Raw genomic sequence first — 13,697 nt, forward strand, 5'->3', positions numbered from 1 at the left:
CTGTGCTAACATGTGTGGCGGTCAGTGTAAGTGTGTAGGACAGGGTAGGTGAGTGTAGGCAGCTGAGTGCAGGTCAGGGTAGGTGAGTGTAGGTCAGAGTAGAGGCGCGTGTAGGTCAGGGTAGGTGCGTGTAGGTCAGGGTAGGTGCGTGTACGTCAGGGTAGAGGCCTGTTCGTCAGGGTATGGGCGTGTAGGCCAGGGTAGAGGCGTGTAGGTCAGGGTAGACTGGTGTAGGCAAGGGTCGAGGCGTGTAGGCCAGGGTGGGCGGGTGTAGATCAGAGAAGAGGTGTGTCGGTCAAGGAAGGTGCCTGCACGTCAGGGTTGGCGCACGTAGACCAGGGTAGAGGCGTGTAGATTAAGGTAGAGGCGTGTAGGTCAGGGTGGGCGGATGATAGGTCAGAGAAGAGGAGTGTAGGTCAGAGTAGGTGTGTGCAGGTCGGGGTAGGCGGGTGAAGGTCAGGGTAGGCGTATGTAGGTCAGGGTAGGCGTATGAAGGTCAGGGTAGGCGTGTGTAGGCCAGGGTAGATGAATGTAGGTCAGGTATTGCTTACTGGACTGCGACCATCCTGGTTGAAGTTTACAGCAAGGAGGAGGAGGAAGACCATAGCCTGGTGCCAGGCCAAGCCACAGTCCAGTACCAGGCCATGGCCTGTTGCTTGGGAACCACTGCCTTAGGACGCATGTAATTCAATATTTTCAACATGACACAAAAGACACAACGCAAACATTTCACCTTAACAACATTTTATTGACAAAAACGAGCACACAACTCATAACCGGGTTAGTGAGAATACAGCGGGCAGATTACAGCATAGTAGAAAGAGTCCATCTCTTATAAATGAAGGATGAGTGTCAAACCTCAACTTCCCTTTTACTGAGCACCAGAAACCAGTGCCGAGCACCGCGGGCATCACTGATCGCACAGATCGCCCAGCATCCCAGAGATAGCAAGGTCTTCAGACCACCAAAGAACAGGCCGGTAACTGCAAGGGGTTCCATAAACATATACGGCAACATGCCATCGGTGTGTAGCACTTCATAAAAAAAACACAGTGGAAGTTGACTTTGGGGTCTATGCATAAAAATTCTGCTGTGCAAACGCCTCAGAATTCACACAATCCCTGGATTTCCTAAGATCGTCCGTTCCATCTAGTGGCCATAATGCAGTATTTTCCTGAAATACTCCAATCACAAAAAATACCACATTATGGCCACTAGATGGAGCTCAAGACTATTGATACACCAATATTAGTAATAGTGTCGATACCAGTATCGGTACTCGTCCACATGCTGCCGATACTGAAACCGATACTTTGCACTGCAATTTGCGTCAATACAAAATGAATGTGCGCAAATTGAACTGCAAAGAATCGAATGCAATTTAAACAGGAATGCAGTGCAATTCCTGCCTGAATCGCATGTGATTTCCCCCACTGCTTCTGTGTGTGTGTGTGTATAGAAAGGAAAAAGTGCCATCTAGTGGGGAGTTTAAAAAATGTTGGAACTCACGGTACATATCTGGCCACATGCAAAATAATCTACATAGGTGTCCTGGTCCGCCGATGAGAGCAAATCAGGGACCCCGTGGGTATAGGGTGAAAGTGATGAGAAGTTTCGGGGACCCAGTGGGTACAGGGTGAAAGTGATGTCAGCTTGGGGGCAGACCACCTCGACATCTCCTCCAGCAGGCTGATTTGCCATCATCGGCGGACTGGGACACCTATGTAACTTATATACATATCTGGCCACATGCAAAACAATCTACATAGATGTCCTGGTCCGCCAATGATAGAAATCAGGGCCGCTGGAGGTGTTCACAGGGCTGGAGACAAAGTTCCGCGACCCTGTGGGAAAAGGGCGAAAGTGATCTCAGCTCGGCCGCGAACTGCCTCTACACCTCCTCCAGGCAGTGGCGTACCAACAGGGGGAGCAGGAAGGATGTGATTGGACCCCGTGGGAAAAGGGCGAAAGTGATCTCAGCTTGGCCGCGAACTGCCTCTACACCTCCTCCAGGCAGTGGCGTACCAACAGGGGGGGCAGGAAGGGGGGGGGCCGTCAGCCCCGGGTGTCACACATTGGGGGGGTTGTCAGACTGGTGCCACGTATCTGGCATGTCTGTCCCAGGCACCTTCATTCCAGGACAATGCAGTGTCCCTGAATGAAACCGACACAGCCACCCTATAAGTTATACTGCCTGATTCCCAAACTGGTTGCTAGCCGCCTGACGCCTAGCAACTAGTGACATCAGGCACACAGACAGACAAAGAGTGAGGCCCCAGCATTCACAGCGGAGGAGGATTTAACTTAATTAGCTCCACCCACCTCCTCCTCCTCCTCTCCGGGGTCTTCTCATGTACCCCAGATTGTAAGCTCTTGTGGTCATGTCCCTGTTCGGCCCCTCTCACATAGGCCGGATCCGTCCGAGCGGACGATGTAAAAAATATTCTAGATAGGTGTTCTGGTCCGCCGATGATAGCAAATCAGAGCCACTGGAGGTGCTCACAGGGCTGGAGAAGTTCTGGGACCCGCCTCTTCATCTCCTCCAGCCCTGTGAGCATTTGCTATCATCTGCGGATGGGGAACCCTATGTAGATTATATACATAAAAAATAATCTACATAGGTGTCCCGATTCCCCCAATGATAGCAAATCAGAGCTGCTGGAGGTGCTCACAGGGCTGGAGGAGAAGTTCCAGGACCCCATTGGTGCAGGGTGAAAGTGAAGTCAGCTTTGGGGACGGACCGCCTCTACATCTCCTCCAGTGGCCCCGGATTTGCGATCATCTGCGGACTGGGACACCTATAGAGATTATATAAATATCTGGCCACATGAAAAATAATCTACATAGGTGTCCCGATTCCCCCCCGATGATAGCAAATCCAGGCTGCTGGAGGTGCTCACAGGGATAGAGAAGTTCCGGGACCTCGTGGGTATAGGGTGAAAGTGAGGCCAGCTTTGGGGCGGACCACCCCTACATCTCCTCCAGCTCTGTGAGCACCTCCAGCGGTCCGGATTTGCTATCATCTGCAGACCAGGACACCTATGTAGATTATAGACACATGAAAAAATAATCTACATAGGTGTCCCAATCCCCCCGATGATAGCAAATCAGGGCTGCTGGAGGTGCTCAAAGGGCTGGAGGAGAAGTTACAGGACCCCATTGGTATAGGGCGAAAGTGATGTCAGCTTGGGGGCGGACCATCCTACATTTCCTCCAGCGGCCCTGATTTGCTATCATTGGCGGACCGGGACAACTATGTAGATTACTTTGCATGTGGCCAGATACGTACTGTGAGTTCTAACATTTTTCAAACTGCCCACTAGATGGCGCTTTACCTTTTCTGTACACACAGGAGCAGTGGGAGGTATCGAATCGCATTCCTATTCAAATCGCATGCGATTCTTTGCAGTGTTATTTGCACCAATTATTTTTGTATTGACGCAAATGGCAATGAAAAGTATCTGTACTCAGTATTAGCGAGTACTTGATCGAAAGTATCGTTATTCCTATTTGCTGAAAAAAAAAAAAAAACGTATCGGTGCAACCTTACTCAAGACCATAGAAAATAAACATATCAGATATGTATTTCCGAAGATTGTCAGCTCCATCTAGTGGCCATAATGCGGTATTTTCCTGAAATATTTCAAATAGAAAAAATGCCACATTATGGCCACTAGGTGGAGCTGACGACCATAGAAAATAAACATATTAGACGCGTTACGGGGATTTTCGTGATGACGGCTTGCAATTTTTTTATAAACAGACCCCGCCCATGTGTCCTCATGTCAGGTTCACCTTCACGTATACCAAGTGTTGCTTTTGTACACAATCCCAGGAAGCCGCCGGCACTGACACACGTTAAGATGTACAGACATAGGTGCCTATAGGTGGGGTACATATGCTGTAGTGCCTTGTAAAGACAAAAGCTGAACTAGGTCCCCGTTGGACCAAAATGGCCGATGCCATGGGGAGAAGGCTCCGAAAGCAATAAAAATCTGAAAGTTAAAGTCACAGAAGTCCCAGCAGATAAGGCGGGGTTCCCTTTTTTAAAAACTGACTCCGCCCTCTATGTCGCTTTCCAGCTCTTGGTCAGGCGGGGAAGACTTTATCCGTTGACGCAAACTCTTAAAGGTCAAGGCCTCGCGCCTCTGTTTAGACAGGGGGGGGCGACGCAGTTTTCCCAGTTCCAGATCTCCGTGGAGCTGCTGCCCCCTGGAGGCGTCAACAGCTATAGGTCCTCTTTCCGAAGAGACGCCAACCACCCACCAAACGCAAGATGGCGGCAGGAAGACCTACATTTGGTCTAACATCGAGCTGAGAAAATATTTTAAATAAACAGAAAACAATTAACTTCCATTTAAAAATCAATAAAAAAAAAAAAAATCTCCACATTGAAACGTCTTTTTTTGCCCGGAGACGGAAATGTATGGAAGGACAGCGATGGAAGGGTCCGGGGACCGGTGCTGTTGTCCAGCAACAAAGGAACGGACGCTGGCAGGAATATCCTGCGTAAGGCTTTTAATCCTCGCCAGGACCCAGTGGGCGGGGGTGGGGGGCTGCCAGAGCCCGATAAGGTGCCGTGGCGTTAAAAAAAACAATAACCGCGCGTGGCGAAGGCTACGGTCGCGATGATAAGGCCACATGTAGAAGGATGAAAAAGACGAAGGTCACTTCCTGAGCTGAAGATTGTCCAGAATGATCTTCTTGTGGTTGGAATCCAGGACTCCGGCCTCTTCCAGGTCCTCTTCCACGATGTCACTGCAAACATAAAGAAAAGGTCAATGGGGGTCACCCTGGACCTGGTCTGTATCACTATCTAAGGTGGACTTCATTTTCTCTGGTCAACCCCCAACACCATCTTCAATCCTCTCTCCACCACCACCACCTTCAATCCTCACCCTTCCACCACCACCTTCAATCCTCTCTCCTCCACCACCACCTTCAATCCTCTCCCCTCCACCACCACCTTCAATCCTCTCCCCTCCACCGCCACCTTCAATCCTCTCCCCTCCACCACCACCTTCAATCCTTTCCCCTCCACCACCACCTTCAAATCCTCTCCCCTCCAGCACCACCTTCAATCCTCCCCCCCCCCCCCACCACCACCTTCAATCCTCTCCCCTCCACCACCACCTTCAATCCTCTCTCCACCACCACCTTCAATCCTCACCCCCCCACCACCCCGACCACCTTCAATCCTCTCCCCACCCCGACCACCTTCAAATCTTCTCCCCTCCACCGCCACCTTCAATCCTCTCTCCTCCACCACCACCTTCAATCCTTTCCCCTCCACCACCACCTTCAATTCTCTCCCCCCACCACCACCTTCAATCCTCACCCTTCCACCACCACCTTCAATCCTCTCCCCTTCACCCCCACCTTCAATCCTCTCCCCTCCACCACCACCTTCAATCCTCTCCCCCCCACCACCACCTTCAATCCTCACCCTTCCACCACCACCTTCAATCCTCTCCCCTCCACCACCACCTTCAATCCTCTCCCCTCCACCACCACCTTCAATCCTCTCCCCTCCACCACCACCTTCAATCCTCTCCCCTCCACCACCACCTTCAATCCTCTCCCCTCCACCACCACCTTCAATCCTCTCCCCTCCACCACCACTTTGTAATCATCTCCCATCCACCACCACCTTCAATCCTCTCCCCTCCACCACCACCTTCAATCCTCTCCCCCCACCCACCACCTTCAATCCTCTCCCCCCACCCACCACCTTCAATCCTCTCCCCCCCCACCACCACCTTCAATCCTCTCCCCTCCACCACCACCACCTTTAATCCTCTCCCCTCCACCACCACTTTGTAATCATCTCCCATCCACCACCACCTTCAATCCTCTCCCCTCCACCGCCACCTTCAATCCTCTCCCCTCCACCACCACCTTCAATCCTCTCCCCTCCACCACCACCTTCAATCCTCTCCCCTCCACCACCACCTTCAATCCTCTCCCCTCCACCACCACCTTCAATCCTCTCCCCTCCACCACCACTTTGTAATCATCTCCCATCCACCACCACCTTCAATCCTCTCCCCTCCACCACTACCTTCAATCCTCTCCCCCCACCCACCACCTTCAATTCTCTCCCCCCACCCACCACCTTCAATCCTCTCCCCCCACCCACCACCTTCAATCCTCTCCCCTCCACCACTACCTTCAATCCTCTCCCCCCACCCACCACCTTCAATTCTCTCCCCCCACCCACCACCTTCAATCCTCTCCCCCCACCCACCACCTTCAATCCTCTCCCCCCCCACCACCACCTTCAATCCTCTCCCCTCCACCACCACCACCTTTAATCCTCTCCCCTCCACCACCACTTTGTAATCATCTCCCATCCACCACCACTTTCAAACCCCCCCCCCCACCCCAGTCTTCTGCCCTATGCCAGCACCATCAATACTCTCCCCACCACCTTGATTCCCACCCCACCACCACCTTCATTCCCTCCCCCTCCACGCCCCACCACCACCTTCAATCCTCTCCCCCCTCCCCCCACCACCACCTTCAATCCTCTCCCCTCCAACACCACCTTCAATGCTCTCCCCTCCACCACCACTTTGAAATCCTCTCTCCCCCCACCACCCCCACCTTCATTCCTCTTCCCTCCACCACCACCGTCAATACTTTCCCCTCTACCACCACCTTCAATGCTCTCCCCTCCACCACCACTTTCAAATCCTCTCCCCCCCACCACCACCACCTTCAATCCTCTCCCCCCCACCACCACCTTCAATCTTCTCCCCCCCACCACCTTCAATGCTCTCCCCTCCACCACCACTTTCAAATCCTCTCCCCCCCCCCCCCACCACCACCTTCAATCCTCTCCCCCCCACCACCACCTTCAACCCCCCCCCCCCCACCACCACCTTCAATCCTCTCCCCCCCACCACCACCTTCAATGCTCTCCCCTCCACCACCACTTTCAAATCCTCTCCCCCCCCACCACCACCTTCAATCCTCTCCCCCCCCCCAACACCACCTTCAATCCTCTCCCCCCCACCACCACCTTCAATCCTCTTCCCTCCACCATCACTGTCAATCCTTTACCCTCCACCACCACCTTCAATCCTCTCCCCCCCCCCTCCACCACCACCTTCAATTCTCTCCTCTCCCCCCAACCACCACCTTCAATCCGTTTCCTCTCCCCCCACCACCACCTTCAATTCTCTCCCCCCCCCCGCCACCTTTGATCCTCTCCCCCCCCCCCACCACCTTCAATCCTCTGCCCCCCCCACCACCTTCAATCATCTCCCCTCCACCACCACCACCTTCAATGCTCTCCCCCCCACCACCACCACCTTCAATCCTCTACCCCCCACAACCACCTTCAATCCTCTACCACCTTCAATCTTCTCCCCTCCACCACCATCACCTTCAATCCACTCCCCTCCACCACCACCTTCAATGTTCTCTTCTCCACCACGACCTTCAATACTCTCCTCTCCACCACCACCTTCAATCCCCCCCCCCCCATCACCACCACCTTCAATACTATCCCCCCATCCCCTTCAATACTCTCTCTCCCCCCTCCCCCCACCACCACCTTCAATCCTCTCCCCTCCAACACCACCTTCAATGCTCTCCCCTCCACCACCACTTTGAAATCCTCTCTCCCCCCACCACCCCCACCTTCATTCCTCTTCCCTCCACCACCACCGTCAATACTTTCCCCTCTACCACCACCTTCAACGCTCTCCCCTCCACCACCACTTTCAAATCCTCTCCCCCCCACCACCACCACCTTCAATCCTCTCCCCCCCACCACCACCTTCAATCTTCTCCCCCCCACCACCTTCAATGCTCTCCCCTCCACCACCACTTTCAAATCCTCTCCCCCCCCCCCACCACCACCTTCAACCCCCCCCCACCACCACCTTCAATCCTCTCCCCCCCACCACCACCTTCAATGCTCTCCCCTCCACCACCACTTTCAAATCCTCTCCCCCCCCACCACCACCTTCAATCCTCTCCCCCCCCCCAACACCACCTTCAATCCTCTCCCCCCCACCACCACCTTCAATCCTCTTCCCTCCACCATCACTGTCAATCCTTTACCCTCCACCACCACCTTCAATCCTCTCCCCCCCCTCCACCACCACCTTCAATTCTCTCCTCTCCCCCCAACCACCACCTTCAATCCGTTTCCTCTCCCCCCACCACCACCTTCAATTCTCTCCCCCCCCCCCCGCCACCTTTGATCCTCTCCCCCCCCCCCCCACCACCTTCAATCCTCTGCCCCCCCCACCACCTTCAATCATCTCCCCTCCACCACCACCACCTTCAATGCTCTCCCCCCCACCACCACCACCTTCAATCCTCTACCCCCCACAACCACCTTCAATCTTCTCCCCTCCACCACCATCACCTTCAATGCTCTCCCCCCCACCACCACCACCTTCAATCCTCTACCCCCCACAACCACCTTCAATCCTCTACCACCTTCAATCTTCTCCCCTCCACCACCATCACCTTCAATCCACTCCCCTCCACCACCACCTTCAATGTTCTCTTCTCCACCACCACCTTCAATACTCTCCTCTCCACCACCACCTTCAACCCCCCCCCCCCATCACCACCACCTTCAATACTATCCCCCCATCCCCTTCAATACTCTCTCTCCCCCCCCCCCCCACCACCTTCAGAACTCTCCCTTTCCATTTCGATTACATACATTATTTAACCACTTGCCTACCGGGCACTTATACCCCATTCCTGCCCAGGCCAATTTTCAGCTTTCAGCGCTCTCACACTTTGAATGACAATTGCACAGTCATGCTACACTGTACCCATATGACATTTTTATCATTTTTTGTTCACACAAATAGAGATTTCTTCTGGTGGCGTTTAATCACCGCTGTTTTTTTTATTTATTGCTAAACAAACAAAAAAAGAGACTGGGGAAAAAAAAAAGTTTTTCATTTTTTTTTTAAATTTTGCAAACAGGTTATTTTTCTCCTTCACTGATGGGTACTTATAAGGTGGCACAGATGAGGCTGCACTGATGGGCACTGATAAGGTGGCGCAGATGAGGCTGCACTGATGGGCACTAATAAGGTGGCACTGATGAGGCAGCACTGATGGGTGGCACTGATGACAATGAAAGGTGGCATGGAGAGGTGGCACTGATGGGCACTGATAAGCTGTACTGATGGGCACTGATCAGGCGGCACTGATCAGGAGGCACTGATGAGCGCTAATAGATGGAACTGATGGGCTGCACTGATGAACACTGAGAAGGTGGCACTGATGAGGCTGCACTGATGGGCACTAATAAGGCGGCACAGATGAGGCTGGACTGATGGGCACTGATAAGGCAGCACTGATGGGTGGCACCAATGTGCACTGATAGGCCGCACCGATGGACACTGATAAGGCGGCACTGATCGGCACTGATGAGCACTGATAGGTGTCACAGATAGGTGGCACTGATGGGTACTGATCAGGAGGAACTGATGAGGCTGCACTGATGGGTGGCGTCAATGTGCACTAATAGGTGGCACTGATGGCACTGATTAGCAGCACTGATGGGTGGCACTGATTAGCAGTACTTATGTGCACTGATGGGTGGCACTGGTGGGCACCGATTACCAGTACTGATGGGCACTGATAGATGACACTGATTAGCAGCAATGATAGGTGGCACTGGTGAGAACTGATTAGCAGCACTGATAGGTGGCACTGGTGGGCACTGATTAGCAGTACTTATGTACACTGATGGGTGGCACTGGTGGGCACTGATTAGCAGTACTGATGGGCACTGATAGGTGGCACTGATTAGCAGCACTGATAGGTGGCACTGATTAGCAGCACTGATAGGTGGCACAGGTGGGCACTGATTTGCAGTACTTATGTGCACTGATGGGTGGCACTGGTGGGCACTGATTATCAGTACTAGTGGGCACTGATAGATGGCACTGATTAGCAGCACTGATAGGTGGCACTGGTGGGCACTAATCAGCAGCACTGGAGGGTACTAAGGGGATGGTTGTCCGGATACTGGCTTTCTACCTTTCTTCATGCTGACAGCGTGACAAAGAAAAAAAAAAAAGCCACTGACCGGCTTCTGTTTATTTCCGTGATCAGCTGTCTCATTGACTGACAGCTAATCACATGGTAAAGGTCTGCTGTGATTGGCCCTTTACCCCGATCAGTGAACAGCCTGAGAAGCCCAAGGACTCAGAGATCACAGAGGCAGCGTGAGAATGGGAGGACGACCCATGTACGCCCTCAGGCATTTCAGGGCCGCGCTGTAACCGTCTGTCAGCAATAGCGCGGGCGCCAAGTGGGTAAATCATCACTGGCTCTCTGTGCTTCTCTATGCAAGGATCAGGGGTGGTGGGAGGGGCCAGTGGGCGGCTGTACATGTGATTGGTTTGTAATGCAACTAAATAAATCTGAGATTGAAGCGTCACACTGCAAGGTAATAGCTTAGGTACAAATTTATTCCAATGTAGGATCAAAGAGAAGAATTCTTCAAAGAGCCAAAACTTCCCCCTTCATCGGGGCTCAAAGATGGGGGACAATGTATACAGACTGGATGAGGGGGTACAATGTATACAGACTGGATGAGGGATACAATGTATACAGAATGGATGAGGGATACAATGTATACAGACTGGATGAGGGATACAATGTATACAGAATGGATGAGGGATACAGTGGATATAAAAAGTCTACACACCCCTGGTAAAATGCCAGGTTTCTGTGATGTAAAAAATGAGACAAAGATAAATTATTTCAAAACTTTTCCACCTTTAATGTGACCTCTAAACTGTACAACTCAATTGAAAATCAAACTGAAATATTTTAGGGGGGTAAAACTAAAAAAACTAAAATAATGTGGTTGCATAAGTGTGCACACCCTCTCATAACTGGGGATGTAGCTGTGTTCAGAATTAAGCAATCACATTCAAACTCATGGTAAATAGGAGTCAGTACACATCTGTCATTTAAAGTGCCTCTGATTAAAAGTTCTGCTGTTCTAGTAGGTCTTTCCTGACATTTTAGTTGCATCCTACAGCAAAAGCCAAGTCAGGATGTGCCATGCTGATAGACTCATCCCCAAAAAGAGTGAGTGCTGTACAATCATCAAACAGTGCTTCAACAAAGTATTAGTTTAAGGGTGTGCAAGCTTATGCAACCATATTATTTTAGTTTTTTATTTTTACTTCCCTCCACCTAAAAGATTTCAGTTTCTTGTTCAGTTTATAGGTCACATTAAAGGTGGAGAAAGTTCTGAAATAATTTATCTTTGTCTCTTTTTCTTTTTACATCACAGAAACCCGACATTTTACCAGGGGTGTGTAGACTTTTTATATCCACAGTATATAAATATATTTTTTATGTAAAATCCTTGCTGAACAAGTAATATCCGGAATATATAATAATGTAATATCCAGAATATGGCGCTGGGCTCAGTGCATTGTGGGTTTCTGATAGAGAGACAGAAGCTCGCTTTCAAACTGTCTTCCTCTAATTGAAACATTAGATGCATCTGCTAGAACAGAGCAGAAGGGAGCAACAGGGAGAGGGAGGAGTCACTACTTTAGGGGGGAGGAGTCATTGTTCTGCAGGGGGAGGGAAGAAGAGGTTGAGTTACTGCTCTGGAGAGAGAAAAGTAAGAGGGGGGGAGTTAATGTTCTATAAGGGGAGGGCAAGGGAGGAGTCATTGTTCTGCAGGGAGAGGGAAGGAGAGGTGGAGTTACTGCTCTTGAGAGAGACAGAAAAGTAAGAGGGAGGAGTTAATGTTCTATAAGGGGAGGGCAGGGGAGGAGTCATTGCTTTGGGGGGAGGAGTAATTGTTCTGCAGCAGGAGGGAAGAAGAGGTGGAGTTACTGCTCTGGAGAGAGATAGAAAAGTAAGGGGAAGGAGTTAATGTTCTATAAGGGGAGGGCAGGGGAGGAGTCACTGCTTTAGGGGAAGAGTCATTGCTCTGCAGGGGGAGGGAAGGAGAGGTGGAGTTACTGCTCTGGAGAGAGATATAAAAGTAAGGGGGGAGTTAATGTTCTCTAAGGGGAGGGCAGGGGAGGACTCACTGCTTTGGCGGGAGAGGGAAGATTCCAACCTTTGGAGGATAAGAGAAAGAGGGAGGTAACTGCTCTGGAGAGGAAGGAGTCACACATCAATGGAGGGAGGTAATAAAATGGGGGGCGTTACTGTTTTGGAGGGGGAGGGAAGGAGGAGTCAGAGCTCTGGCTCATTCACTTGAGTGTGCAAAATTTAACTTGATCTATTGGGCTCTGTAAACCACACTTCCAGTAGTTCCAGGAAAATATCTAAAAAGGAGCCCAGTATCCCCACCTACTGGCTGATATTGAGAAGGCGGGGTTTATCATATATATAGATTTATATATATATATATATATATATATATATATATATACACACACAAACACACACACATGCGTTCTCATTATGTAAATTCTCCCGAATAAGATATGACTATGGTATCCAGAACATCCAATTTTACCTGAGAAATTCTAAGTCGTCCCAACCGTTGTGTATGAGCCCCTCTTCATATCGCTCCATGCCAATCCCTCTCAGCCATTCCCCAACGCTGGAACCCTGCAAGCTGGAGGAATTCCGCCCACCGTGATAGAGAGCCTGTGTGGGGGAGGGGCAGAGCGTCAGACACACCAATTTTACCGGTATTGTACAGACAGGACAGCGCTACACTCCACGTACAGAATATATCTGATGTGACACAGGAGTGACATCACCACTCTCCATATATTAAATATATTACATAGGAGTAACATCACTGCTCTTCAGATAGAACTTATATTATACAGGATTGACATCACAGTACCTGGAGGAGTGGCAACACCCCAAGACTGGTGGAAAGTGTAACAAGGTAAGATCGGGAGTTGTAGGTTGCCAGCACAGACTCATCCGTCTAATAGAACACAAGGATTCTGGTTTCTTCCTCAAGGTGACTTAGCAACAATGTACATACTCATTGGAGAAGCCCAGGGGCTGACTGGCAACTTTTGGCCCATGGGGCAAGTACAAACCAGAGGCCCATGGTTCCTCTTCCCACTCTCTCTCTTCCTGGCCTCCTCCTGACCCCCATTCCCGGCTGAAGCTCCGCTCCAGGTACTCTCTACTCACTGGCCAATTTCCAGGTTCCTGACCTGGCCACCAGGGTGGAGATGGGACAGCTCGGTCGTGGATGCCCAGGGGAGGAGAGTCTCGAGTGGGGCATGGAACCGGCCTCAGCTCAGACAAAGTTTACACCATCCATGTTAGGGGGGAGGCCTGCTCTGTCCAAGGGCTGATTGGCAACTTTTGGCCCAGGAGGCAAGTACAAACCAGAGGCCCATGGTGCAGGAACTCGGCCCTCCTCCCACTCTCCCTCTTTCTGGCCTCCTCCTGACCCCCATTCCAGGCTGAAGCTCCGCTCTAAGTACTCTCTACTCACTGGCCGAATATGGGTTCCCGACCTGGCTACCAGGGGGGGTTGTGGGAAGCTGGGACAGCTTGGTCGGTGGATGCCAGGGGAGAAGAGTCTCCAGTGGGGCATAGAACTGGCCACTGCTCAGACACAGTTTACACCATCCATGCTGGGGGGGAGTTCTGCACTCTGTCCTAGTCTTCATCCCACACTCAGTAGGTCAGGGGTGGGGACTTTTTGCTTCTCTTCACCAGCAATTTTTTAGGCATGTCTGTGACAGAAGCGG

At 51.4% G+C, this 13,697-nt stretch overlaps 1 protein-coding gene across 1 annotated transcript in view; it reads right to left on the bottom strand.

The window, feature by feature from the left end:
• Window positions 1–4,418: 4,418 nt before the first annotated feature.
• The window catches only part of INPPL1 (inositol polyphosphate phosphatase like 1), a 156,567-nt gene continuing 147,288 nt past the window's right edge, over window positions 4,419–13,697 (bottom strand). The window contains exons 27-28 of the mRNA XM_082245938.1: window positions 12,488–12,621; window positions 4,419–4,758 (exon numbers count right to left, since the gene is read on the bottom strand). Coding sequence (XP_082102064.1) covers window positions 4,668–4,758; window positions 12,488–12,621 — 225 coding nt within the window. The 3' untranslated portion in view covers window positions 4,419–4,667. The remainder of the gene's footprint in view (window positions 4,759–12,487; window positions 12,622–13,697) is intronic.

The sequence above is a fragment of the Pelophylax lessonae genome (assembly GCF_965119305.1).
Source record: "Pelophylax lessonae genome assembly, chromosome: 2".
Classification (NCBI taxonomy): Eukaryota; Metazoa; Chordata; class Amphibia; order Anura; family Ranidae; genus Pelophylax; species Pelophylax lessonae.